The sequence below is a fragment of the Dromiciops gliroides genome, chromosome X (assembly GCF_019393635.1).
Source record: "Dromiciops gliroides isolate mDroGli1 chromosome X, mDroGli1.pri, whole genome shotgun sequence".
In the NCBI taxonomy this organism is placed as follows: domain Eukaryota; kingdom Metazoa; phylum Chordata; class Mammalia; order Microbiotheria; family Microbiotheriidae; genus Dromiciops; species Dromiciops gliroides.
Window position 1 is genome coordinate 23,342,298 of NC_057867.1, and position 27,671 is coordinate 23,369,968.

The following is a 27,671-nucleotide window of genomic DNA, read 5'->3' on the forward strand; positions in this document are numbered from 1 at the left end:
AGCAGTATCTTTGCTATACAAAACAGATGCGTTAGGTTGAAAAGAAAATGATTTATGGGTCTTTCCATATGGTAAAATTTCAGCTTATAGAACTGAAAAGAAACTCAGCCTAAAAAGACCTAAAGAGTCAAACTTTGAGAAAATGGCAGGCAATAAGGCTATTTCCTGACAACTCCCAAAGGGGAAGATCTTTCTTGTCCCAGGCACTGGAGCCAGAGGGCCAGGCAGAGGGCTTCCTGGCCCCAGGCAATGGACTGCTTTCCATGTGGCAGCCTCTTGGGCACTGCAGAGCCCCATCCTTTGCCTGCTGCCTTTCACTTCCAAATGGAATGTGCCATCCCACCACCCTGTTGAAAATGGAAGTTAGTGTGGGGAATTAAGGAGAGATACAGGGGTGTCTCAAAAGTCTTAGTGTGGTTTTAAGCTATTGAAATTTACAACTAAACTAAGACTTTGGGAACACCTCTTCCCCCCTCCCCCTATGGATAAACATATATGTTTAATAAAAACTAACATTTACATAGTGCTTTAAGGTTGGCAAAGCACTTTTTCCATGTATCTTCTCATTTGATGATATATAATGTATATATTTACTTTATAGATGATTCGGCTAGAATCGATTTAGGTCAAGATATATATGTAATATAACCTATATCAGATTGCTTGCTGTCTTGTGGAAGGGAGAGGGAAGAGAGGGAGGGAGGGAGAAAACCTTGGAACTCAAAATCTTACAAAAATGAATGTTGAAAACTATCTTTATACATAACTAGTAAAAAGTCAAATACTATTAAGATTGAAAAAAAGAGGCATATGTATACAAATTCTGTTTTCCCACTTATTTAGGATTATATAACTAGAAGTATGGTTTTCAAGAAAAAATGTCGGCCCCAAGATAATAGTAGCAATTAGCATTGGCAACGCAAAGTCCAAAATGTTTTAAATAAATTTTCATGTTATTCTAATTGAAAATATTTGGAAGGCACATGCTTTAAAGAGATATTATGAATGATGAACTGTGTTAGGGAGTAGCACAAAAGATCTAACCAAAGAGATGAATGAATGACCCAAAAAGGAGGTGGGCTGGCATGGAGCAAAAGCTTGGCCTGACAAATGGGTAGCCCACCGGCTATGTGAGTATCTACTCTATGTCAGGAGGACATGGGTGGCAGTTGCTTGAGATGAGAGAGAACGTGTAGATGGGTTGCAATCTAGACCAGTGGAAAAAGTACCTACCTTAATTAGACCATGGAGTCATTCAAGTATTGAAGAAATATTTAAAGGAAAAAATTATTATTTTCTCACAAAACACAATAATGGTTTACATACATATTAGTACCTCGGGGACACAGAACATTTTACTTATATTATCTCATTTGATTTCCACAATAACCTTAGGAGTTTTGTAACCCAGATATTTCATCATTCCCATTTTGTAGATGAAGAAACTGAGGCTCAGAGAAGTGAAATTACTTGTCCAAGTAGTAGGCAAAGCCAAAATCTGAACTTAAGTTTCCTCCCTGAGTCCAGTAAAATATGACTTTAAAATATTCTTTACATTTGGTCAAAGAGCTTAAAGATAAAAGCAAAATAAGGACCAGAAGCTTACTGGGATAGAGCTGTCCTAACTGGGATTTCAGGCACCATGCCTGGAGGCATCAGGACTGGGATTTCAGGCAAAGGCCTACAGCTAACCTGGCCATTCCACCAACACGAGCCTCCATCTCTGGGGTCCAGGAGTTTTCTCCTGCTGTCCCTCATGCCTGGAATGCTCTCCCTCTTTTGATTTGACTACTCACCTCCCCAGCTTCCTTTAAGTCCCAACTAAAATCCCACCTCCTCCAGGGACCTTTCCCAATCCCTCTTCAATCCAGTGCCTTCCTTCCATTAGTTATTTCCTATTTATCCTGTACAGAGCTTGCTTTCTATTTAGTTGTTTGTGGATGTCTCCCCCATCAGATTATAAACTCATTGAGGGCAGGGACTGTCTTTTGCCTCTTTTTGTATCTCTAGCCCTTAGCACAGTGCCTGACACATAGTAGGTGCTTAATAAATGTTTACTGATTGATTCGTACCAAAGACATCAGACTAAATGCCAAAAGTATCATAGCCAAGGAACAGTTAGTCTCTGGTGGATACATTGTCTAGGTATGTCTCATCTCCTGACATCTTGGAATGTAACTGATGAGCAGATGTCATATGTAATTTCTTCTTTCTTCTTCTTTTTTTTTGCAGGGTAATGAGGATTAAGTGACTTGCCCAGGGTCACACAGCTAGTAAGTGTCAAGTGTCTGAGGTCGGATTTGAACTCAGACCCTCCTGAATCCAGGGCCAGTGCTTTATCCACCAAGCCACCTAGCTGCCCTGTCATATGTAATTTCAGGCCTATCTCTAGGGACCCAAACATCTAGTCCCAAATCCCTGTCCCAGCTCTCTAGAAAGAGAACAAATGTACCAACACTGCCTTCCATGCTCACAAAACTCTGGAAAGTAAAGGCATTTCCACAGTGTACTGACTAGCAAATGTGTTCCTCCTGATTCCTCATCCCAGTGACTTTTTTTTGGTGGGTCAGGGAGGGTTAAGTGACTTGCCCAGAGTCACACAGCTATTAAGTGTCAAGTATTTTGAGGCTGGATTTGAACTCAGGTCCTCCTGAATCCAGGGCCGGTGCTTTAACCACGTAACTGTCTCTTGAGAGGAAAAAACCACAAAAACCTCAAGCTACCTCTCCCCATATTCCTGCCTTCATCCAGCAAGATGCTATCATCCCCCAATCCCTCTGGAAACCCCACTTGAATCATAATTCATGGCAACTCCCAGAAGACACTGCAAGGGGTAATCGACTGAGAGTCAAGAAGCCCTGGGTTCAAATCCTGCCTTTAACACTAACTAGCTATGTAACCTGAGAAAAGTCACTTAAACTCTATGTGCTTCCATTTTCTCATCAGGGAAATGGGGATACTATAAGGTTGTTGTGAGAATTAAATGACATAAGGTACAGAAAGCATTCCACAAACTTTAAGACCCTGTATAAATGTATTGTCCAAAAAATAAATAAAAATAAATGTATTGTCATCATCCTGGACCCCCTTAGCCAGTGCCAGTTGTACTGTCGCTCGTGTGCCCCCTGCAGTGAGCCAGAAGGAACCAGTGATGTTCTCATTGTTCCCTGCTGCCACTTTCAGACCCTCCTATAACTCAGCTACTTCTTACCCTTCAAGGTTCCCCCTGTCTATAGGATCCTATCCAGATCCTTGTTGCTATCATCTATCAGCCTCCAGCTCAGTCTCGTTCTTTTTTCTTGGGGAGTTCATAGTTTCTCCAACCCAATCCATGGCCGCCTCCCTGGGGCCTTCAATACACATACTGGTGTTGTATCAACTCTGCTGGCTTCCAAATTCAACCATTTTCTCAATGACTTCCGTTGAGTTGAGTTGAAATGATTCCAGTTTCCCTCTACCCTAACAAAGGGATAGTCAGCCCTTACTTCTCACCATCTCCCCTAACTGTGCAACCTGCAGGATTTCAAATTCTCAAATTCCTCTCTCTGATCACAATCTCTTGTTCTTCCATCTTTCCCTCTGCTTAAACCTCTACTTCATCCTCACCATAATGTCTAGCTACTGCATCCTTCACTCTTCTCCCACTCCATCACCCCAGTTCTGTCCTCATTATCTTCACTTCACCCTGGACTCTTGTGTCCCCTGATCCCATCGCCATTCACTCCTTGCCAGTTCTTGACCTTGGATTACACTCTACCACCCACCTCATTCACTCATACTCCTAAGATGCTGAATGGAATTGAAGTAAGTCACCCTGAGCCCATTACAAACTCATGTTATCGAATTTCAACTGAACCCTCACTGCTGTATGGCAACTTGTCTTCGTTCTTGATTCTCTATCCCATTCCCTTAAGGAGCTGTTCCTCCTCTGGTCCCAATACTTTCCCCTCAGTCCCCTTACTCTCAGCAAATGTCCCAACCTCCTACTTTACTGAGAAAATAAAGGTTGTGAACTCCCTCAACTCCCCTCCTCAATATTTCAAAGTCCCTCCCCTATAACCCTATAACATGGCCCTTCTCCTTGCCCTCAAGCCCTTCTTCTCCTATCCCTTCTAGAAGTCTAGCCTAGCCTAGCCTTTGTTCCCCCTCTCCCTCAAAGGTAACTATTCCCTAGTTCCTGGCTCTTTCCATGGAAACATGGAAACAAACAGGGAAGGCATAAAATGTCTTCATTTGACTCTGCCAACCCTTCAAGCTGTTGTCCTCTTTTCCCTTCCACAGCCAAACTCTTGCAAATTACTCTCTCTCCTCACTTCCTCACCACCCATTTCCCAATCCCTTCCAATATGGCTTCTGACCGTACCACTCTGCTGAAAGTCTACAATTACCAATAATCCTTAGCTGCTGAATCCAAGGACCTTGCTTGTCTTGGTCCTCTTCCTCCTGCATCTCTGCACCTTTGGATGCTGTGAGCAGTAGCAGTGCATAGCAGAAAGAGCGCTGGCCTCAGGAGGTAGAAATACCTAGGCTGAAAGCTCACCTTTGATGCTTACTAGATGTGTGCCCACAGTCAAAGGCATTTCCCATTCCTGAGCCTCAGTTTCCACCTCTGTAAAAGGCAGGGCTTGGAATAGATGACCTCTAAGGTCTCTTCCAACTCTGTATCCTATAACTAGGTTAGTTTGGTCTCTCTGAGCCTCAGTTTTTCCATCTGCAAAACAGGAACAATGCCCTCTGCAGTACTTACCTTTAGGGAATGTTGTTAGGATCAAATGAAATATGGCCCACAGAACCACCTTCAAATAGCCTTGAACTTGAGCATGAAGCATTGCTGGCTGCTCTCTCCTGGCTCTCCTCATGTCTAACGGCTCCTCCCTAGTCTTTCACTGTCTAGGCATCCATGGCTTGCCCCTTTGCTCTGAGTGACTTTCCCTTTCCACTATGGCTCGGCGCAGAAGGAGGGGGCCTTTGAGTTGCTCACAGAACAGGGGCCTTTGCATTCCCATATCTTTATTGACGTGGCCCTCCAGGTCACCAAGAATCATGAAGCTGAGGTCTAGGGTGGACCTCGGCTGTCCAAACCCTGCTCTGGTGTCTCCCTGCAATAAGCCTTGTGTCATTTGTCCCGATCATGCAGCCATTTCCTGAATCTCTAAATTCAAAGCAGAGCACTGCCTGGCTTGTCTGTCAGCCTACTGCAGGTAAACTGAGGCTTGACAAGAAAAAACTGCCTTTGAGCTCTCCCTGAGTGGAATGGGGGCCCTTTTGCATTGGAGCTCTTCAATAGGCCTGCCAGGGATTTTTGGTTAGCTATGGGTTGGCCTAGATCAGAGATTCTTATACTCTTTTGTGTCATGAGATATTATCCGTAATGGGCTTAGCACAGTGCCTGGCACACAATAGGCAGTTAATAAATGCTTATTCCCTTTCCTTTCCCCCATGGCAGTCTGGCAAGGTCTATCAATTCTTTTACATAATAATGCAATTTCAATTAGACATTAGTGAAAAGAAAGCTGGAATTTGTTCCCATCCAAGTCCCTTCCAAAATCTATCCACAAGCAGGTTGGAAGTTCATGAACCCCTGGTTAAGAAACCCAGACCTGGATGGCCCCTTCCAAACTCTCAGATTTTGCTTAAGCAGGAATCAGGGCACCTCAGTTCCACATTTTGTCCCAATGTTAATTGTCGGAAAAGAATTTCTTTGCCCAACTACCTCAATTTATGCCATGTGTTCAATAAGATCCTGATACTTCTCCTTTATCCTCCACACCATGGCGGCCGAGAAGACTTTGAAAAAGGATCTGCAAAGCCGGAGCATAGCTTGCAGTCCCCCTTCCTCAGTACCCAGCTAGACCGCTGTTGTAGGAGTTACTGGTCTATTGTTCTTTTCACCACTCAACGGTCTCTATGAGGGGTTTCCACCTACTGCTTCTATTTTCTTTTTATTCTCTTGAAATCTGGTTTCTATCCTTACTACTCTAACCAAACTCCACACCCCCCGTCCTGTTCATTCTGCCTTGAAAAGATTCCTTGGATCTGTCCCTACACAAAAAGCTCCATTGGTTTCCCCACTGAAAATAAAACAAAATCCAAAATCGATCTCTTTAATGTGGCATTCAATTGCCTTTACAATTGGGCCCCTACCCATCTCTCTAACTTTATCTCCTATTATTCCTATCCAGGAGTGCTTTACCCCAGGGTACACGAATTTGTTTTTTTTTTTTAATACTTTGATAAAATTGGTTTCTTTTATAATCCTGTGGCTTTTATTTGATGGATTTTAACATGTTATTCAGAAAAGGGATTAATAGGCTAGGCTGGCCTCTCTCTCTCTCTCTCTCACACACACACACACACACACACACACACACACACTCTCTCTCTCTCTCTCAGGGTTAAGAACCTCTGGTCAATGCAAGCCCTCTATTCCAACCTAACCAGTCTACTCATTGGAGAAATGTTCCTCTGGCCTTTGCTTCCAGCATCATCCTTGCCTGGTAAAGCCCTCCTGTTCCTTTCTGGTTTTCTAACTCCTAATTTTCCTTTATTGTTGCTCAGGTGTTTTCTGTTTGTTTGTTTGTTTGTTTTTTTAGTTGTGTCTGACTCTCTGTGACTCCACTGAGGGTTTTCTTGGCAAAGATACTGGAGTGATTTGCCATTTCCTTCTCCAGTTCATTTTACAGATAGGGAAACTGAGGCAAACAGGGTTAAGTGATTTGTCCAGGGTCACCCTGCTAGGAAGTGTCTGAGACTAGATTTGAACTCAGAAAATGAATCTTCCTGACTCCAGGCCCAGTGATCTATCCACAGCAGCGCCACCTAGCTGCTCACTTTACTTTTAAGAGCCCTCTAAAACCTTGCCTCTTCTGTGGATCCTTCCCCAACCATCTCAGCTCTGAGTGATCAGTCATTTCTCTGAATTCCTAGGGCAGTGACTCTCTGTACAATTCATTTAACATGTCACCATATATTGAGATGTTTGTATATGTGAATGAATGTGTATATATGTAAGTGGTCTTATCATCTCCAATAGACTCCAAGAACCTCCAAGCCATGTCTTATCACCTATGTCCCCAGGATCCAGCAGAGTACCTTACATGTGGCAAGCACTCAATAAAAATTTACTGATGGGGGCAGCTAGGTGGCGCTGCAGTGGATAAAGCACTGGCCCTGGATTCAGGAGGACCCAAGTTCAAATCTGGCCTCAGATACTTGACACTTACTAGCTGTGTGACCCTGGGCAAGTCACTTAGACCTCATTGCCCAGTAGAAAAAAGAAAGAAAATGTTAAAGTTTACTGATGGGCATGATGCAAATAGGAAAGTATAACTGTGACAGTGGACTGAGACGTGGAGATCTAGGAGTTATCTCTGTGAAAGGTGATGACCGAAAACCAAGTTCACACCACTGATGCCAAGTGAGTACCCCGGCAAACAGGCAGATATGTTTTTCATGTTTTGCAAGACCCTCTTAAGACTAATATTATGTGTACGAAATACAACTGCCATTTACTAGCTGTGCAACCCAGGGCAAGTCACTTAACCCTGATCACCTCCAAAAAACAAACAGATGAACGAACAAACAAAATCCAACTAGTTTTGTTCACAACGGGCTGCATCAGACCATGATCATCTCTTACTCCTTCACTGCTGACGCCCTGAACCTCACTCTAATTCCCTAATCATTTGCTCAGTAGAAGGACATATCAAAATCAGTGGGGCCTACACACCTTGGTAATAGAGAGCCCTCAGGAAGGAATGGCGATCGTTCCCTTGAAACAAAGCCTTTTCTATTTCCATCTCTCGCCGGCTCAGTTGTTTACTCCCTGCAAACCTCTGTGGCAAGGCCAGAATGCGCTGATGTTCTGAGATCTTCTCTTCGATATCTCGAAGACGATCCTGTGTTGCTTCAGGAGCTGCTCCCAGCCCTGAACCCTAAAACCAGAGAAAGGGGATTATAGACAGTGAAGACAGGGTACAGCCAGCAAGTCATGATATGATACGTAAGAATTAAGTAGCAGGGTGGTGCAGTGGATAGAGAACCAGCCCTGGATTCAGGAGGACCTGAGTTCAAATCTGACCTCAGACACATGACACTTGCTAGCTGTGTGACCCTGGGCAAGTCACTTAACCCTCATGGCCTAACAAAAAACAAAAACAACAACAATAACAAAAAGAATTAAGTAGCATATCAGAGGTGGTGGAAGGAATTTTGTTTGTTGTTCAGTCATTTTTTTCAGTCATGTCCAACTTTTCATGACCTCATTTGGGGTTTTCTTGGCAAAGATACTGCACTGGTTTGCCATTTCCTTCTCCAGCTCATTTTACAGATGAGGAAACCGAGGCTGACAGAGTGAAGTGACTTGCCCAGGGTTACATAGCTAGGAAGTGTCTGAGGCCAGATTTGAACTCAGGATGAGGAGTTATTCTGATTCCAGGCCTCACACGCTATCCACTGCAGTACCACCTAGCTGCCCAAAGAAGGAAGGAAGGAATTTTCTCCAAGATAATTATTGCATTCTTTTATTTCCTTTTCACCAATGTCTCTGGCCTGGAAATTCATGAAGATGCAGACTTAAGCATGTGTCTCTTGAAGGCTCAAAAATGCGAAGATTCAGGGGGCAGCTAGGTGGCACAGTGGATAAAGCACCAACCCTGGATTCAGGAGGACCTGAGTTCAAATCCAGCCTCAGACACTTGCTAGCTGTGTGACCCTGGGCAAGTCACTTAACCCCCACTGCCCCACAAAAAAAAAAAAATTGCAAAGATTCTAAATGTCAAATGAAAATTCTCTCTCCTTAATCTCTAGAAAAATGTGCCTCTTAGAAAAGTAAACCATATGTAATAGGCATTGACAGTTGCATGCACAATCCTCTTTTTTCTGTTTTATTAAGTACACAGAAATTTATTGTTTCTTGAATTCCAAATAAAAAGTTTAGAAAATGCAACCCACTGACCCTCTCAGATGAAGCCCGATTCTTCCACAGCACAATCTCTCTATCGTTAAGCCCCAAGTCCCTCAGAGATGCAATTTCCTGATCAGTCTTCTGTAGTGCTTGAAACTGGGACAAGCTCAAAGCCCCAGCTGCCTCCTCCCCAAAGGGCTTGTACACTGCAGCGGGGGCAAAGCATTGTTTCTTGGATACACACCTGCCAAACAAGTAACAAGAGTCAGGACTTATTCAAGTACAAAGAAACAGGGTGCTAGGCATTATGACATGGGCAGGACTGACTACTTCAGCTCAGTCTTATGCCCTATTTCTAGGCCGAGCCTCCAGTGCAGTGGTCTGAGGCTCCAGGAATCCCCACCTTCCATAGAGCTAATGACACTAAAGAAGAGTCTGTCCAGTATCACCTGGCTTCTCTGATCTGCTCTCCCACCTTGCTTGCAAAATCAATACTTACTCCTCAACAGAAACCGAAGTATCAAGCTGATGGTGAAGGAGGCTCCTCAGCTGCCTCTCTCCTTCTGTTTCCAAGTCCTCCAGGATAAGGTCATCACTGGAAAGGCTGCTGTTTATTCTGGAGTGGAAAGAACAAAATAATACAGAAAGAAAATGAGAAAGTGAATCTGAGCATTGTTCTCTTCTTCAAACTCTGGCTTCCAAGGGCCAGTTTGATCATAGCCCCTTTCCTATCCATTTTTTTTTTTAGTGAGGCAATTGGGGTTAAATGACTTGCCCAAGGTCACGCAGCTAGTAAGTGTCAAGTGTCTGAGGCCTGATTTGAACTCAGGTACTCCTGACCCCAGGGCTGGTGCTTTATCCACTGTGCCACCTAGCTGCCCCTCCTATCCATTTTATCAGATGAGATGGGGACAGTCAGGGCAGTATAACTGTAGACCCACTGCCTTTTATCAATCCCTCCAGTATGGCAGGGTTAGCCAGTTGTCTAAGATATAGCCTGTCCCTGCTTCCAAGCTCCAAGGAGCTTCCTTACAATCTAGGTTGGTGAGATAGGATTTACACATAATAAGATAATTAACTACATAGGATAGTATATGGTACCGACAGTAAATGCTATAAGAAATCAGAGGTGGGAGAAAATGCTTTGGGCTCAGGTTATCAGGGAAGACTTCCCAGAAGACATGAGTTTTGATATGATGATGATAATCAAAGATGAATACTATCCAGGGAGAACAGCATCACAAAAGACAAAGAAGTGGGAATTTTCATGGAGTGATTGGAATGAACTGATGAGTCTGGGCAGAGTATGTATGAGAAGAGTTATAGGTGATGAGATTGGAGAGCTTGGCTGTTGGAAGATTTTAGAGGGCATGATAGGCCAGACTATGAAGTGTGGACTTTCACTCATTTGTGCTAAAAACACTAAAAAACAAAGAATTAAATGGACCTTTCCAATAAAATCAAGGTTAAAACAAGGGTGTTCATTATGACCACTCCTGTACGATACCGTGCTAGAAATGCTATAGCAATATGACAAAAAAAAAGAAAGACAAAATTTCTGCAGATGATAGTATAGTTTACTTAGAGAATCCTAAAAAGTCAACTACAAAATGAACTGAACTGTATCCTGCAAAAGTGCTGGATATAAAATAAATCCACATATTATCCAGCAGCATTTCTGTATACTATCAACAAAAGTAGCAGAAAGAGAAGACAAAAAGAGAAATTCCGTTTATACTTGGGAGTCTACCTGCCAAAACACAGACAGGAATTATATGAATTAAAAAAACCTACTCTTTACATCAATAAAGACAGACCTAAATAATTAGAGAAATATAAATAGCACATTGGTAGGCTAAGCCACTATAATAACAATGATAACACTGCTTAAACAAATTTGCTTATTCAGTGCCATACCAACAAATTACCAAAGTACTATTTTATTAGGTCCAGAAAAAAAAAATGAAATTCAGCTGGAAGAATAAAAGGTCAAGAATCTCAGGGAAATCAATGGGAAAATGGGAAGAAAAGTACCCTAGAAGTAGTGCATATAAAACTATACTACAAAGTAGTAATCATCAAAATTATTTGGTACTGGTTAAAAAATAGAGAGGCTGATCAATAGAACATATCAGGTATACAACATACAGAAGCAAATGAACACAGCAGATTAGTGTTTGATAAACCTAAAGACCTGTCTTTCTGGGCTAAGAACTCACTCTTTAGCAAAAACTGCTGGGAAAACTGCAAGGAAGTCTGGCAGAAACAAGGTATAGACCAGTTTCTCATGCTCTATACTAAGATAAGCTCCAAACAGATATATGAATTAAGGAATAAAGGGGTGAAATCATAAGCAAATCAGAGGAGGAAGGAAGAAATTACCTTTTAGATATACAGATAGGGAAATAGATCATGACCAAACAAGGGATAGAGAGGAATGCAGAAGATAAAATTTAAAAATTTTTGCACAAACAAAACCAATGCCACTAAAATTAGAAGGGAAGCAGGTATGGGGGTGGGGAATCTTTGCAGCAACAGTCTCTGAAAAATATTTCATTTTCAAGATATATAAGGAACTGACATATTTATAATAAAGAGCCATTCCCCACTCGATAAATGATCAAAAGATGTGAACAGGCAGTTTTCAAAGGAAGAAATCCAAGTTATCAATAGCCATATGAAAAAAATGTTCCACATGATTAATAATTAGAAAGATATTAGATTGGCATAGTTACACTAAAAGGAAAATGACAATGTTGGAGTGGCTATGGGGAAGCAGGTACATGGATGAAGTACGTAGATGAGCTATTCTGGAAAGCAATTTGGAACCATGCTCCAAAAATTACTTAGCTGTGTATATACTTTGATTCAGTGAAACCACTGAATACCCCCTAGAGAGAAAATACCCCAAAGAGAGAAAAGAAAAAGGTCTTCTTTTATATACAAAATATTTATATTAGTTCTTTTTGTGGTGACAAAGAACTAGAAACTTAGGGTATACCCAGCAAAGGGACAATAGCTGAACAAATTATGGGATATGAATATAACGGAATGGTATTGCATTGTAAGAAACAACAGAGGATATTGTTTTAGAGAAATGTGGGAAGCTTTGTATGAACTGATGCTGAATGAAGTGAGAAGAATCAAGAAAACAATTTATAAAAATAAAACTATAAAAACAAAACTCAGGAGCAGCTAGGTGGCACAGTGGATAGAGCAACGGCCCTGGATTCAGGAGGACCTGAGTTCAAATCTGGACACAGGCACTTGACACTTACGAGCTGTGTGACCCTGGGCAAGTCACTTAACCCCAATTTGCCTCACCAAAAAAAACAACTCTGAAAGACTTCATAACTCTGATCAATACAATGATTAACCATGATTCCACAAGACTGATGATAAAAAATGCTGCCCACATCCTGACAGAAAGGGGATGGACTCAAAACTACAGAATGAGACACATATCTTTGGGCATGATCAATATGGGAATCAATTTTGATTGACTATGTATATTTGGTGTATGGATTTTGTTTTTCTTTTTTCTTTCCCCCCTTTTTTCCATTGTGGAAAGAAGGTGGGAGGAGAGAAAATAAATGCTCATTAACTGAAAAACTTTTAATTAATAAATTAAACACAAAGAGAATGTCCAGCTACAAGTCCAAAGGACCAATGCTAAAAAGTTTGTCTTGACTTTGTATATTTGTTACAAGGGCTTTAGTTTTACTCTTTTTTAATGGAGGAAGGGGAAGTAGAGAGAATATGCATTTTGTTCACTGAAAAAAAATGTTTGAGTTTATCCAGAAATAACAAAAGCTGACATTTATGTAATATTGTAAAGTTTGTGAAATATTTTACATATATTATCTTATTTTTCAATTCAATTAACATTTTAGGTGCCTACTTGGTGCTAGGCAATACAATGACAAAAATGACACAGTCCCTGTCCATAGGATCTTACCTTCTACTGGGGGAAAACAACATGTATACAGAGAAGTAAATACTAAATAGTAGTGAGGGGGAAGGGAGGGACATTAACTATTGATATCAGGAAAGGCTCTTGGGAAATAGGGATTACAAGAGGCAGAGGTGAAGAGGGAGAGCATTCCAGCCAAGAGGGGCAGTCTATGCAAAAGAGGCATGGAGACATAAGAGGAAATTTGGTGTAGGGGAAGTGTAAAAGACCACCTTGAGGGGCAGCTAGGTGGCGCTGCAGTGGATAGAGCACCAGCCCTGGAGTCAGGAGTACCTGAGCTCAAATCCGGTCTCTGACACTTAACACTTACTAGCTGTGTGACCCTGGGCAAGTCACTTAACCCCAATTGCCTCACTAAAAAAAAAAAAAAAAAAAAGACCACCTTGGCCTGAACGTAGAACAAGAGAGGGGTCATAATGTAGAATCAGTCTGGAAAGAGAGGTCAGTGCCAAACTGAGAAGGGTCATAAAGGCCAAAGTGGGTGGGGGAATGCTATTTTGTTCTAGAGGCAAAAGAACTTAAAGGAGGGGAATGATGTGGTCAGATCTATGCTTTAGAAATACCAATCTGGGGCAGCTAGGTGGCGCAGTGGATAAAGCACCGGCCCTGGAGTCAGGAGGACCTGAGTTCAAATCTGGCCTCAGACACTTAACACTTACTAGCTGTGTGACCCTGGGCAAGTCACTTAACCCCAATTGCCTCACTTAAAAAAAAAAAAAAAAAAAAAAGAAATACCAAATCTGATAACTGTGTGGAAGATGGAGTGGATGGTAGAGAAACTGGAATCAGAGAGACCAACATGAGGAGGCTCTTTCGATAGTTAAGTCTACAAGTAATTAGGGTCTGAATTAGAAGGTATAGAAGCAGAGAGAAGAGAATGGATAAATGAGCTATGTCAAGGAAGCAAAACTAACAAGATTTGGCAACTGACTGGAGTGAGAGTGAGGGAGGAGCCAAGGATGACTCCAAGATTGTGAGCCTGGGTGACCGGAAGGGTGGGGGTGCCTTTGACAGAAATGCACAAGTTAGGAAGATCTGATTCTTAGTACAACTATGAAGAAACCTGGGGTTGGGACAGGCTAAGTGTCTTGGCTAGGGTCAAAGAGACACAGGAAGAGTGTCAGAGGTAGGCTCCAAACCAAGGCCCTGGCCAGTTCACACCACCACAGAAAGCCATAGAAAGCTTGGGAAAAGGGGAATGACACAATCCAAGTGATGCCCAAAGCAATACAGAAGAAAGTTTAGTCTAAGAAACCGTACAGGGGCATCAGTTACTATAATCCTGAGCTAGGCCAGACACAAGATGAGGAAGGCTGGACTAGGGTGGTAGAAATAGGAATGAAGGGATAGATGTGAAAGACAGAAAGGGAAGGAGAATCTGCAGAACTTAGGCGGGAAATGGAAAAGAGAGGCTTCAAAGACAGCAAAGCTGGGTGACTGGGAGAATGATCGTGGCCCTGCAAAGAAGATGATAGATTTGATTTTAAGCCATGTTGAGTTTGAGGAGCAAAGAGATGAATTAAAGCTTCTGGTGGAATACGATTTTCAAAAGAAATAAGATAGAGAGAAGAAAAAGCAGAGGGCCTACCTAGAATATTTGTAATTTTCCAACTAAGGTTGTATGTAGGCATAAAGCTCCAAATGTTTAAAAATTTAGGTTGCACTTACTCTCATCAGGAGTGGTTCAAAGAGGGAATAACATTCACATTCAATTAGGTAATCTATCTTACCCTGCAAGAAAGTAGGAAAGGAAAGGGATGGGGGGGGGGGGGAAGGGGCAGTGATAGAAGGGAGGGCAGATTGGGGGAGAGGGCACTCAGAAGCAAAACACTTTTTTTTTAAGTGAGGCAATTGGGGTTAAGTGACTTGCCCGGGGTCATACAGCTAGTAAGTATCTGAGGCCAGATTTGAACTCAGGTACTCCTGACTCCAGGGCCAGTGCTCTATCCACTGCACCACCTAGCTGTCCCAAAGCAAAACACTTTTGAGGAGGGACGGGGTGAAAGAAGATGGAAATTAAGAGTAAATGTCATGGGGAGGGAATAGGATGGAGGGAAATGAAGTTAGCAAATAGTAACGTGAAAAAAATTTGAAGCAACTTCGTCTGACAGGCCTCATTTCTCAAACTCATAGAGAAGTGAGTCAAATTTATTAAAATAAGAGCCATTCCCCAACTGATAGATGATCAAAAGATATGAAGTTTTCAAATGAAATAATCAAAGCTACCTATAGCCATATTTTTAAAATGCTCTAACTCACTATTGATTGGAGAGATGCAGGTCAAAACAATTCTGGAGTACTACCTCACACCTATTATATTGGAGAATAGGACAGCAGAGGAAAATGACAAATGCTGTAGGGGATATGGGGAAAGCACTCTTGGTGAAGTTGTAAACTGATTCAAACATTCTGTAGAGCAATTTGGAACTATGGCCAAAGGGCTATAAAATCATGTATACTCTTTGACCAAGTATTATCACTGCTAGGTCAGTATCCAAAAAGAGATAAAAACCAAAAAGTTGAATTCTAAATTGAGGAGATGCCCATCAATTGGGGAATGACTGAACAAACTGTGGGATGAAATTATGATGGAACACTACTGTGCTATAAGAAATGATGCGCAGGATGCTATCAGAAAAAACTGGAAAGACTTATATGAGCTGATGCAAAACATACTGTAACAGCAATATTGTAAGATGATCTGCTGTGAATGTTTTAGCTATTTTCAGCAATACAATGATTTAAGGGAACTCTGAAGGACTTGTGAAAAATGCAGTCCATCTCCAGAGAAAGAACTGATGGTGTCTGAATACAAACTGAAGCATAATTTTTTTAGTTCCTTTTTCCTAAGTTTTTCTGTGTATTTATCTGTTTTCTTTCACAACCTAACGTGGAAATGTTTTACATGACTACACATATATAACTTATATTGAATTGCTTTCATTTTTAAGGGGCAGTGGGAATGGAGGGAGAAAGATAATTTGGAACACGAAGATTTAAAAATCAATGTTAAAATTGTATTTACATGTAATTTGGGAAAAAAATAAATTTTTAAAAATTTACCAAAAAAAGAGAAAATTTAGGTTACACAACCTACCTTTATTGGCTGGAGTCAAATAAGGCCTTGAAGACAACTAATGTATGAACAAATGGCAGAGCAGTTTAAGTCAATTTACAAATACATTCAGAAACCAATACCATGTTTAGTACATGGGAATTTTTTTTAGTGTTCTTTTTAACATCAACAAATTTGAACATTTCCATATACAAAGAACAAGGAAAGAAAAGTTTATATATGAAATTGTGAATCTCTATTCTATACAGCTTGGATTTTTGGGGAGAAGGGGCAGGGCAATGAGGGTTAAGTGACTTGCCCAGGGTCATTCACACAGCTGGAAAGTGTCAAGTGTCTGATCTGGATTTGAACTCAGATCCTCCTCAATCCAGGGCTGGTACTTTATCCACTGTGCCACCTAGCTGCCCTCTACAGCTTGGATTTTTAAAAGGTGGGTGTTAAATTTAACATGGTAGTCCCAATACTGTCCTGTTTGTCTGTATTCCCTTCTGTTCTCTTCCATGTATATTTGAAAATATTTAACTGACACTCTTTTCCTTTGACTCTCCTTTTCTGATATCACTATCACTACCCACCTCTACTTCCTCCATAATTCTCCCTCCAAAAATAAATGCCTCTCTTGTAAGAGAGTATAGCCATGTCATTGGTACCTCCAATACCCCACCTCTCTGCCAGGAGGTGAAAAGTCCTGCAGATTCTGTTCTTATAAAGCAGACCTTCCTTGAGGGCACTACTTGTGCAGACACCTCATCTACTTTCACCTCCTCAATGATTTCCCTGATGAGAACCCAGGAGGTGCTTAATAGATGTTTGCTAAATTCAAATGACTCCCAAATCTGTATGTTGTTCAAGGAAAAATGGAGTAATGAATAGGTCAGACGGCAGGCAGGATGGAGAATTAACCAATCCTGGGAAGATGAGGGTCGAGAATTACCAAGTCAGGGGCAGCTAGGTGGTACAGTGGATAAAGCACTGGCCCTGGATTCAGGAGGACCTGAGTTCAAATCCGGCCTCAGACACTTGACACTTACTAGCTCTGTGACCCTGGGCAAGTCACTTAACCCTCATTGCCCCACAAAAAAAGACAAAAACAAAGAATTACCAAGTCACTACCAAAAGCATCTGCCACAGTCCCCTGTATGTAACATTCCATCTCAACCCAACTATCCCAATAGTCTCTGACCTGGTCTCTCTGACTCCAGTTTCTCCAATGTCCCATCTTCCACCCCTTTGTCAAACTAATATTCCTAAAGCATAGAATTGACCATGTTATTCTCCTGCCTTAAGCACTTTAATACAATTTCCTCTTCTCTTGGGGAATGTAAGTCTCCTCAATTTGGTGTTAACTGATCTTCCCAGACTGATTTCACATTATTCTCCCTCACTCTAGTCAAAATGGTCTAATTGTGCTTCTCCCTAGACATTTCATCTCCCACTTGCATGCCTTTACACAGTCTGTGCCCCATACCTGAAATGCCCTCCCCCTCCTCATCTTCTCTCAAAAACCTCTAGCTCCCTTCAAGGCTCAGTTCAGATGCTACCTCCTTCAAGAGACTGATGCCTCACTTCTCCCATCACTATGAATTTATTTTATACATAGTTAAATTTACTTATATATGAACAAATCATATCCCAGTAGAAGACTATAAACTCTTTGAGGGCATAGAGTAAGATATTCCATTGAGTGATTAATCCTTTCCCCAAGCTCCAATTTTACATATCTACCTGGATACCTGCTGTTTCTCAGTTTCTTCTGCCAGATTATCTATACCCCACCAGCTATGTGTGAATATAGAGTAGCTAGGTGGTACAGTAGATAGAGGACCAAGCCTGAAATCAGAAAGACTCATCTTCATGAGTTTAAATCCAGCCTCTGACACTTATTAGCTGTGTGACCCTGGGCAAGTCACTTCACCCTGTTTGCCTCAGTTTCCTCATCTGGAAAATGAACTGGACAAGGAAATGGCAAACCACTCCAGTGCCCTTGCCAAGAAAACCCCCATAGGGTCATGAAGAATTGGACACAACTGAAAAATGACTGAACAACAACTGTGTGAGTCTCCTCACAGACTGTCCTGGGCCCTCTCTATTCTTTCTACATTCTTCCTTGGCAAACTTGCCAGATCCTATAACTTCAAGGATAATATTTATGCAGATGACTCCCAGATCTATATATTCAGCACTAATCTATCTCCTAAATTCCAGTCCCGTAGGACAGATAGACCTATTAGACATCTCCAAATGGATGTCCTGTTGTCATTTCAAACCATCATATCCTAGGCAGTTAAGCACAGTGGATAGGGAGCTAGACTTGAGAGTTCAGAAAATCTGAGTTCAAATCTTGCCTCAGACGCTGACTTACTGATTGACTCTGACTCTGGGAAAGTCACTTAACTTCTCTGGGTCTCAGCTGGATCATCTCTAAATTGAGGATAATAAAAGCACTTGGCCCCACGGGTTTATTGTTAGGATCAAATGAGATAATACACGCAAAGGGAAAGTACTACAGAAATATTAGTTATTATTTTTTTGATTAGGCCCCAAAACAACTCATCATTTTCCTTACCTTGCCTTCAAATCTCCCCATTTGTACTGAGAGCATCACCATCATTCTAATTAGGCAGGTCTGGAGTCTTGAAGGCTCCAAACCATCCCCCAGCCAGCAAGTGTCATTTTGACATCCACAACACAACCAGAGCCCATCCATCCCCTTTCCTCTGTTCCCATGGCCATCACCGTAGTTTAGACCCTCATAACTGACCAGCCAGTTAGCCTATCCTGTCTCGATTACTGAGGATAATCTGTGCAACATGGGTTTCAATTGCTCTTTAAATATTTGATAGAATTTACTTGTACATTTATAGAGCAATTTCAGTTCTGTAAAATGCTTCCCACAGTAACCTCATTTGTCTCAATCCTTACAACTCTGTAAAGAAGGTCCTTTTTTTTTTTTTTTTTTTTTTTTGCAGGGCAATGAGGGTTAAGTAACTTGCCCAGGTTCGCACAGCTAGCGTCAAGTATCTGAGGCCAGATTTGAACTCAGGTCCTCCTGAATCCAGGGCAGGTGCTTTATTCACTGCACCACCTAGTTGCCCCCAAGAAGGTCCTATTCTTATCTCCACTTTATAGATGAGGAAACTAATGCACAGAACAGGTAAGTGTCTTGCCAGGGACAACCAGTATCTGAGGGAGGAGTCAAACTCCCATTTCCTGACTCCAAGCCCGGCTCACTATCCACTACTATAAAAGTCAACAAAACTGTCTGGTATTGGTTAAAAAATAGAAAAAGAGATAACTGGAAAAAAAAACACAAATAAGAGCAAATTAAACAATGAAACTCAATGTTCAATAAACCAGAAAATGTAAATTGCATAGAAAACAACTCCCTATTTATTAAAAACTACTGGGAAAACTGGAAAGCAGTCTGGCAGAAAACTAGAATTATACCAATATCTTTTTTTTTTTAAATAAAGTATTTTATTTATTTTCCATTATATGTAAAGATAGTTCTCAACTTTTGTTTATACAAGCTTTCCAATTGCAGATTTTTCTCCCTCCCTCCCCCCTCCCCTAGACAGCAGGTAATCTGATATAGGTTTTATATATATATGGAATTATACCAATATCTTAAGCCATATTCCACAACAAATTAAAAATAGATAACTGACCTTAATATTAAAGATCATACCATAAAATAAAACTTAGAAAAGCAGATCATTTATCTTTCACAGCTACAGGTAGAAGATGTATTTTTCCTTCTTTTTTTTTTTTTTGGCAAGGCAATTAGGGTTAAGTGATTTGCCCAAGGTCACACAGCTAGAAAGTGTCAAATGTCTTTGGTCAGATCTGAACTCAGATCCTCCTGACTCCAGGGACTATGTTCTATCTACCGTGCCACCTAGCCACCCCTTAAGAGATGTATTCTTAACTAAACATGAGAAAGAGGCAATTTCAAAAGATAAAATGGATAACTTTGATTAAATGAAACTGAAAAGCTTCTGTACAAACAAAATTAATGCACCAAGATAAGAAAGGAAGTGGTAAAATAAGGAGAAAAAAATCTTTGTATCAAATTTTTCTGATAAGGCTTTGGTATCCAAAATATATAAACAATTAGGATACTTAAGACCAAAAGTCATTCCCTAAAAGGTAAGTGATCCAAGGATAGAAACAATTCTCAAAAGAAATGTAAACAATTAACAACCATATATATGTAAGAATGTTCCAAATCATCACTGATAATAAAAGAAATGCAAATCAAAGCAACTCTGAGATTTTACCTCACTCCCAGCAAATTGGCAAAGATGACAAAAGATGGCAATAGTCAGTTTTGGAGGGACAGTGGGAAGATTGGCACACCAGTGCATTGCTGGTAGAGCTGTGAATCAGTGTGACCATTTTGGAAAGCAATTTAGAATTATGCAAATAAAGTGATTAAAACATTCATACCTTTTGACTCAGAGATTCCATTACTATGCATATACCCCAAGAAGCCCGTGGATAAAAAGAAAGTCCCCATATATAGCAAAATGTTTATAGTATCACTTTTTGTGAGAACAAAGAATTGAAAACAAAGTAATGTCCACTAATTGGGGAACAGCTAAACAAACTGGTATATGAATGTAATGGAATAGTACTGTGCTGTAAGAAACAGCCAATATGTTGAATGCAGAAAAGCATGGAAAGATTTACATTAACTGATACAGAATGAAATAAGCAGAGCCAAGAAAACAATATACATGACGATTACAACAATGTAAATGGAAAGAATAAAAAAATCAAATGCAAATATTCTAAATTACAAAAAACAAATGTGGCTCAAAAGAAGAGATATAAGACACTCCTATCCCACTCCTTTGCAGAGGTTGGGAGGAGTCCATGAGTATGGTACATTGCATACATTTTCAGACTTTTCTGATGTATTGATCAGTTTTGCTCATTTCTTTCCCTCTTATTTTTCATTTTTTTCCTTTAAAAATGTTATTTGATGGGGCAGCTAGGTGGCGCAGTGGATAGAGCACTGGCCCTGGAGTCAGGAGGACCTGAGTTCAAATATGGTCTCAGACACTTGACACTTACTAGCTGTGTGACCTTGGGCAAGTCACTTAACCCTCTTTGTCCAACCAAAAAACCAAACAAACAAACCAAAAAAAAAAGAAAAGAAAAGAAAAGAAAAAGAAAAAAATGTTATTTGTTGGATGGCATAGCTCTTTGGAAGGGCTAAGAAGAAGGAGCACTGGTGAAAATTCTGATGACGCAAAAAAATATTAATAAAAATTTATATTTTAAAAAATAATTTATTTTTATGTCTGGATCAGAGTTTTGCACCCCCCACCATGTTAGTTCCTTTCTGGTTTGTTCAATTTCCCTTTATGAGACTGAGTTGTTCACAATCTCCATTTCCTGTTTTATTTTATTTTATTATATTTTTGTAAGTAATCCCCCATCTCCTTTAAGTTATATTTTGCTAGCATATATGCAATAGCTTCTCAACAGGTCTCCTCATCGTCAGTCTTACCCCGCTCTAACTCAGATTATTCTTCCCAACGTACAGCTATGATACTGTTTTCACTCTGCTCAAAAACATTATCTAAGGAATTCAATCCAAATTCTTTAGCCTGACATTCAAGCTCTGGCCTCTGAGCTCTGGCCTCAGCCCAACTTTCCAGCCTAACCTCCAATTATTCTCCTTACTCTATTCTCTAAGACCTGCTAGCCTCCTAATATGCCCAGTGCTTCCCAATCTCCACATCTTTGGGCTTCCAGTTCCCCTCCACTCCTCTACCTGCTGAAATTGTACCCAATCTTTCACAATCCAGCTCAACTGCTATTTCATAAACACTTTTCCTAGGCCTTTAACCAAAGGTATTCTCTCCCTCCATAAACCCCCCCAAAGCACTATGTACCTGTCCTGTGCCCTCTGCCCTATTCTGCAGTCTATAATAGCTATTTGTATATGCATCTCATCCCCTATATTAACTTCTTAAGGGTAAGAACTGTGTCTTATTCCTCTTCCATCCCTATCTTTCTCACTCCGCCCCGGCCGCCAGGGACTAGTACAGAGCATGGTGCATGATGAATATTTTCATTCAATATCTATATATCTACATCTACACACATACTCAATAGCTAGAAAACAGCTAGTGAATGAATATTATAGATTTACTACACAGGGAAAGTTGAATTCAGCCCTTTAATAGGCAAGGGAATTGGAAAAACTCTATGTAATAAATGTAATTAATAAAAGCTTATGACCCAAAGTATATCACGAATTGGTATAAGGTCAAGACACAGACTTCATTAAATAAATGGTTAAAGGAGATTTAGAAAATATAACTGGTAATTCATCACATAGAAAAGCCGCCCAGATTTGCTGACGATGAAAGAAATGCACATTAATTGCTTATTAAAATCGTAAAACTCCATGCATTTATTCAACAAGCATTTATCAGGAACCTAGTATGCATAAAACCTGGAAGCAAACATTGCTGGTGGCATTGTAAAATTGGTGCAGTCTTCTTAGAGGACATTCTGGCAAACAGTAAGCAGAGCTAGAATGCCGTTCAGACCATCTGACCGAGTAATTCCTCTTTAGGGGATGCACTCCAAAGAAAATAACTAAACAACAAAAAATTTAGAAAGCCGTCTAGGGTAGTGCTATTTATACAAATGAAGAACTGGAAATAACCCAAACACCCTACACTAGGGGAATGGTCAAGAAAATTCTGATATAAGAACAAGAAGGGACTGGAGCTATGAAAAATATCCAATCTGTAGACCACAACGATGCATAAATAGTGTTAAGCGAAAAAAGGAAACATAAGCTAGATTACACTATTAAACGGAGTGCATGCGTTACAATTATGTTACAGGTACATTAAGATTAGAAGAGAATTTGGAAAGATAAAAGAGTTTGATGTGAACGGGCATTTTCCTTAAATTCGTTTTTTAAAAACCAACAATAACAAGCAAAACAAAAATCAGCAACAGCCCTTTACTCAGGATTATGGGAGAGCCTGGGAAAAAAAAAAATTTTCCATAAGCAAGAAAAATTACTAAAGCTTTTCAGGCATTTGAAAAATGTTAAATAATCCCTAAAGAAAGAATTTGTTTTTAAATTTTTATGCAACATTTCAATTTCATTTTTAAAAAATCTTATTTAACTTGAAATGACTTTAAGTTAGAGAAGTAGCAAGGCAGAACACATTAACTTAAATTCTTTTTGGATGCCTTGGTTCTAAATTTCTCAAGACCAACATCTTTCACTCCTCCTCAGGCACACAAATGGACACAAAGGGTCACACCCTAGATCTCACCAACACCCACAAGGGTCCACTCTCCTCACTAAGAAGTATACAGATTCCTCTGCCCATATCCTCCTATCATTTCCTGTCTCCCTATGCTTCGATCCCCTTGTGTCCCTGCCCCTCAGTGCTGCAGCTCTGGCCCGACAAAGTTCAACTTTACCCCATCCTCTATTCTCCAATCCCTTGCCCACCTGGCCTACTGCTCTCATACTTTGGCCAAGCCCCATCTTGGATTGCCCCTACCCAGCATCCACCTCTTCTGAGATCCTTTCTAGCTCTACATCTGGCATCCTAGGTGTGATCTTGGGCAAGGTACTTCTCTTCCTTAGGCCTCAGTTTCCTACTTTGTAAAATAAGGGGATTAAGCTAGATGGCTTCTGAGGTCCCTTCTGGCTCTAAATCTGGGACCCTTTTACTGGTTAGATGAAGTGCCTTGAGGGTAATCTCCTAAACACGTTGGCACGTGGTAAACAATTTCATACACCATTTATTAAGCACGTACTACAGCCAAGCACCGTGTAGACACACTGTCTGTCCTACTAATAGCGATACCAAACAAAAGCCAGTCTCCAACGATTTTTGTCTTTCTATCCCCATTAGCACAGTGCTTGGCACGTAGTAGGCGCTTAAATGCTTGTTGCCAGATTGACTCAGAAGGAAATGGAAAACAAACAAAAACACAAACCGTCCTCAAAAGGAAAATCGAAAACCTATTAACAACCTTATATGATAGAATGCTCCAAATCACTAATAAGAGAAATGCAAATCAAAATAACCCCGGGGATTCACCTCACACCCAGCAAACTGGAAATGATAAAGGATTGGAATAGTCAAAAGTTGGAGGGGTGGTGGAAAGAGAGGCACCCCAACGTACCGTCGACTTAACGGAGCTAGGAATTAGTATAACCATTCTGAAAAGCAATGTGGAATTATGTAAATCAAGCAACTTAAATGCCCCTAGCCTTTGACCCCAAGATTCTACTTCGAGGCATAGATCCTCAGGGAGGTCACTGACAAAAAGAAGGGCTCCATATACACCCAAATATTTATCATAGATAGCTCTGTTTGTGATAGCAAAGCACAAAGTAGGATGCCCACCGATTGGGGAATGGCTAACCGAATTGTTTTACGTGAATGTCATGGAATTATTACCGTGCTGATTACAAACAAACAAACAGCCGAATACAGAGAAGCCCGAAAGACTTGGATGAGCCGATGCAAAATCAAAGGAGCAGAGCCTGGGAAACAATTTACGGAAAGAATCTCTACAGAGCAATCGCAAATGGACGCTAGGAAATGAGAAAGAACAAGCTTGGCCCCAAGGAAGAGCCAGGAGAATGAACACACGTTCCCCTCCCCCCCTTCTCTGCAGAGGGGGGGAGGGGGGTCACAGGTGTGGACCATCGCATACATATCAAGTCAGATCCCCCAACCCCCCACGCATTGATCGGTTTTTGCCAAATCTTTCTCTCTTCTCCCCCTTCCCCCTCCCCCTTCAAAAATGCTTTGTTATAAAGGATGGCTCAGGGGGAGGGGGAGGGGGGGATGAAGGGGGGAATGTAGGCGACGTAAAAACAAAAGCTATCGGTGAAAAGCGACTGAAGACAGCGACTGACAATCGGCAGGCCGAGTGCCCTTGGCAGCGTAGTACATTCTTGGGGAGCCGGGGCTTTGAGAGGGGAGGGGAAGGCGGCGGCTGGGGGGGGAACGAGAGATCGGCGCCCGGGGCGGGGGGGGGGGGGGGTGGCGCGGCCGGCCAGCCTGTGGTGTGGTGCGGTGTGCCGAGGCAGAGAGGCGGAACGCCGAGGGGCGTCGTGATCCGAGGGGGCCCCGGCAAACGGCTACGACAAGGCTCCCCCGCCCCCTTCACCCTCCGATTTCAAGGACTAAGCGAGCACCCGCCGGCTCCCTGGCCATTTTCTTCCTCACTGACGCCAGCCTTTCTTCCACAAACAGAGGCAGGAGGATTTGGAAACCATCGCAATACCCACCTCACCGAGCTGAGCCGCGATTATGCAACTCAGCCGGAAATGGGCAGCCCCGGGCCGGGCTGGGGTGGCGTGGGGGTGGCAGTGGGGTGCCGGGGGGAGGGGAATCCGATGCAGGCTAACGACAGCGGGGAGCAAAGCAGCTAGCGAACCACAGTCCTTAGGGGAGGCAGCCTACGTCCGCCGCAGTGCCTGCAGGGGGCGCCTCCGTCCCAGCCCCTAGGGCACCCCGTTTCTCAGGTTATTGGGGGATTCAAACCTGCCTCTTTCCTTTCCGCCCCCCCACTCCCGCCCCGCATCTGCTTTCGAATCCCTTTATAACGAAGGAAGACGGAGAACAGAGGGGGCGCGACGTCTACTACGCCCGTAGCCGTCCCATGTATGCCGCGTCGGGCCCGGATAAGGGGGAATTGGCGCTGCACCCCACGTCCCCGCATCCCCATCTCCGGGCGCCCCACCCCCGCTCCCTGGGAAGCCGCCTCTCCCACAAGCAGGAAGAGTTCAGTGCGGGAAGGGCTCGGGAGCCTAAAGGTCATCCCCTGGCCCGCGTCGGGGCGAAGCCGGAGCCCCGGGCCCCGCTCCCGCGGCCCCAGCCCCGGGAGCCCTCACCTCTTCATGTTGCCGCTAGAGCCGACGCCGCTGCTGTGCGCTGGATCCCGACGGCTGCGGACTGCAATGCCCACAATGCCCCGCGAACGCCAAGAGCCCAGGGGGGCGGGGCCCACTGCGGCGTGAGGGCTGGCGCGTGCGCAGTACCACCCGAGCGCTTCCTCACTGCAGGAGACCTCTGGGCAAAGCAAGAGGCCACGTCACAAAAAGCCAGGGCCTCAGCTGAAGGCGGGGGAGACCTTCTCGTTTGGCTAATATTTTGATGTTGCTCTTTCTTTTGTATCTTTAGCATTACTTATTAACTCACCTCCTCCTTTCCCCACAAGTAATAAGTTAATATCATTAAGCAAAATAAATCCACTGGAAAGAGCCTTGGCTCTGGAGTCAGGGTGTGGGTTCGAATCCTGATTTTGAGTTTTTGCCCCTAGCACTTTGCCTCCTCGGTTTCTTCTACTGTGAAATGAGGAAATTGGACTAGATCAAAGCTTCTTAAACTGTGGGTCGAGACCCCATATGGCGTCACTAACTGAATATGGCAGGTCACAAAAAATGTGGCAACAGTAAAAGGTTATGTATACCCGTGGTCAGGGGCAAAAAGCGATTGTGTGTGGAAAACGTTTTTAAAAAGCCCTGAACCGGGCAGCTAGGTGCCGCAGTGGATAGAGCACCCGCCCTGGAGTCAGGAGTACCGGAGTTCAAATCTGGCCTCAGACACTTAACACTTACTAGCTGTGTGACCCTGGGCAAGTCACTTAACCCCAATTGCCTCACTAAAAAAAAAAAAAAAAGCCCTGAACTAGATGCCTCTGAGGTCCCTTGTAGCTTCAGAGTGGCCCACATATAGTCATGACATACCTGTAGGGATTTCGCACCCACATGGCTTTGGGGGGTGAGGGGGGGTGGTATTTCCAAGAGTAACAGGGGCCCCTTCACAGCCCAGACCAAACCTGCTGTATGGGAATACACTGCTTCCCATTCATACAAAAGCACCAAGATTTGTAACCTTTATTAACTCCTAATTATGGCAAAAGCAAAGAATACTCATAACCTGATAACATTTACTCAATAGGAGGCAAGAACAAGGTGGGGGGGGGTGTTTGAGAGTCAGACACTGCCACCAATGCATACAGTGATACAGTGTCTGTGGGGAAGAGTACCCTTAGAGAATCTAGTAGGTAGGTAAGTGAGTAGGTAAATGCAAATGCTTAGGACAACTCACAACTCTGGGTGGCAGGTCTTGATGCCCCAAATCTCTTCAGAGAACAACCAGCAACAGGAGTGACCTGCTGGGCAAAGCCACTTTCTGGCTATTCTCAGTTGCCGGGGCAGCTAGGTGGTGCAGTGGATAAAGCATCGGCCCTGGATTCAGGAGGACCTGAATTCAAATCTGACCTCAGACACTTGACACTTACCAGCTGTGTGATCCTGTGCAAGTCACTTAATCCTTATTGCCCCGCAAAAATTTAAAAATTTTAAAAATAATAATATTCTCAGTTGCTAAAAAAAAAAAAAAAAGACAGATTCTTTCAGCATACAACCACCCTGATCAGGGCACTGAGAAAGTGTGATGTTCTTTCACTGACAAGCAGTTTCCTTAAGCCAGAAAACTAAAGAGTTCCTCAGATCTGCTCTGGAACTGTCTCTCAAACTGTACATAGCAAGAATGAAGACTTTCCCCAATCAACTCTTCAAATAACAGTGTACTCTGCTTTGTCCAGTCAACTACAGAACCTTTTCCACAACAAAGCAGATACAAATTCTGGGATTCCTCTTGGTTTCTCCCTCCCAAACTAGAAAAAGCAATAACACAGGC

At 42.3% G+C, this 27,671-nt stretch overlaps 1 protein-coding gene across 1 annotated transcript in view; it reads right to left on the minus strand.

Moving 5' to 3' along the window:
• The window catches only part of RBM41 (RNA binding motif protein 41), a 43,813-nt gene extending 17,850 nt beyond the window's left edge, over positions 1-25,963 (minus strand). The window contains exons 1-4 of the mRNA XM_043973895.1: positions 25,859-25,963; positions 9,405-9,521; positions 8,957-9,149; positions 7,730-7,934 (exon numbers count right to left, since the gene is read on the minus strand). Of these exons, the coding sequence (XP_043829830.1) occupies positions 7,730-7,934; positions 8,957-9,149; positions 9,405-9,521; positions 25,859-25,866 (523 nt within the window). The 5' untranslated portion in view covers positions 25,867-25,963. The remainder of the gene's footprint in view (positions 1-7,729; positions 7,935-8,956; positions 9,150-9,404; positions 9,522-25,858) is intronic.
• Between the last annotated feature and the right edge of the window lie 1,708 nt (positions 25,964-27,671).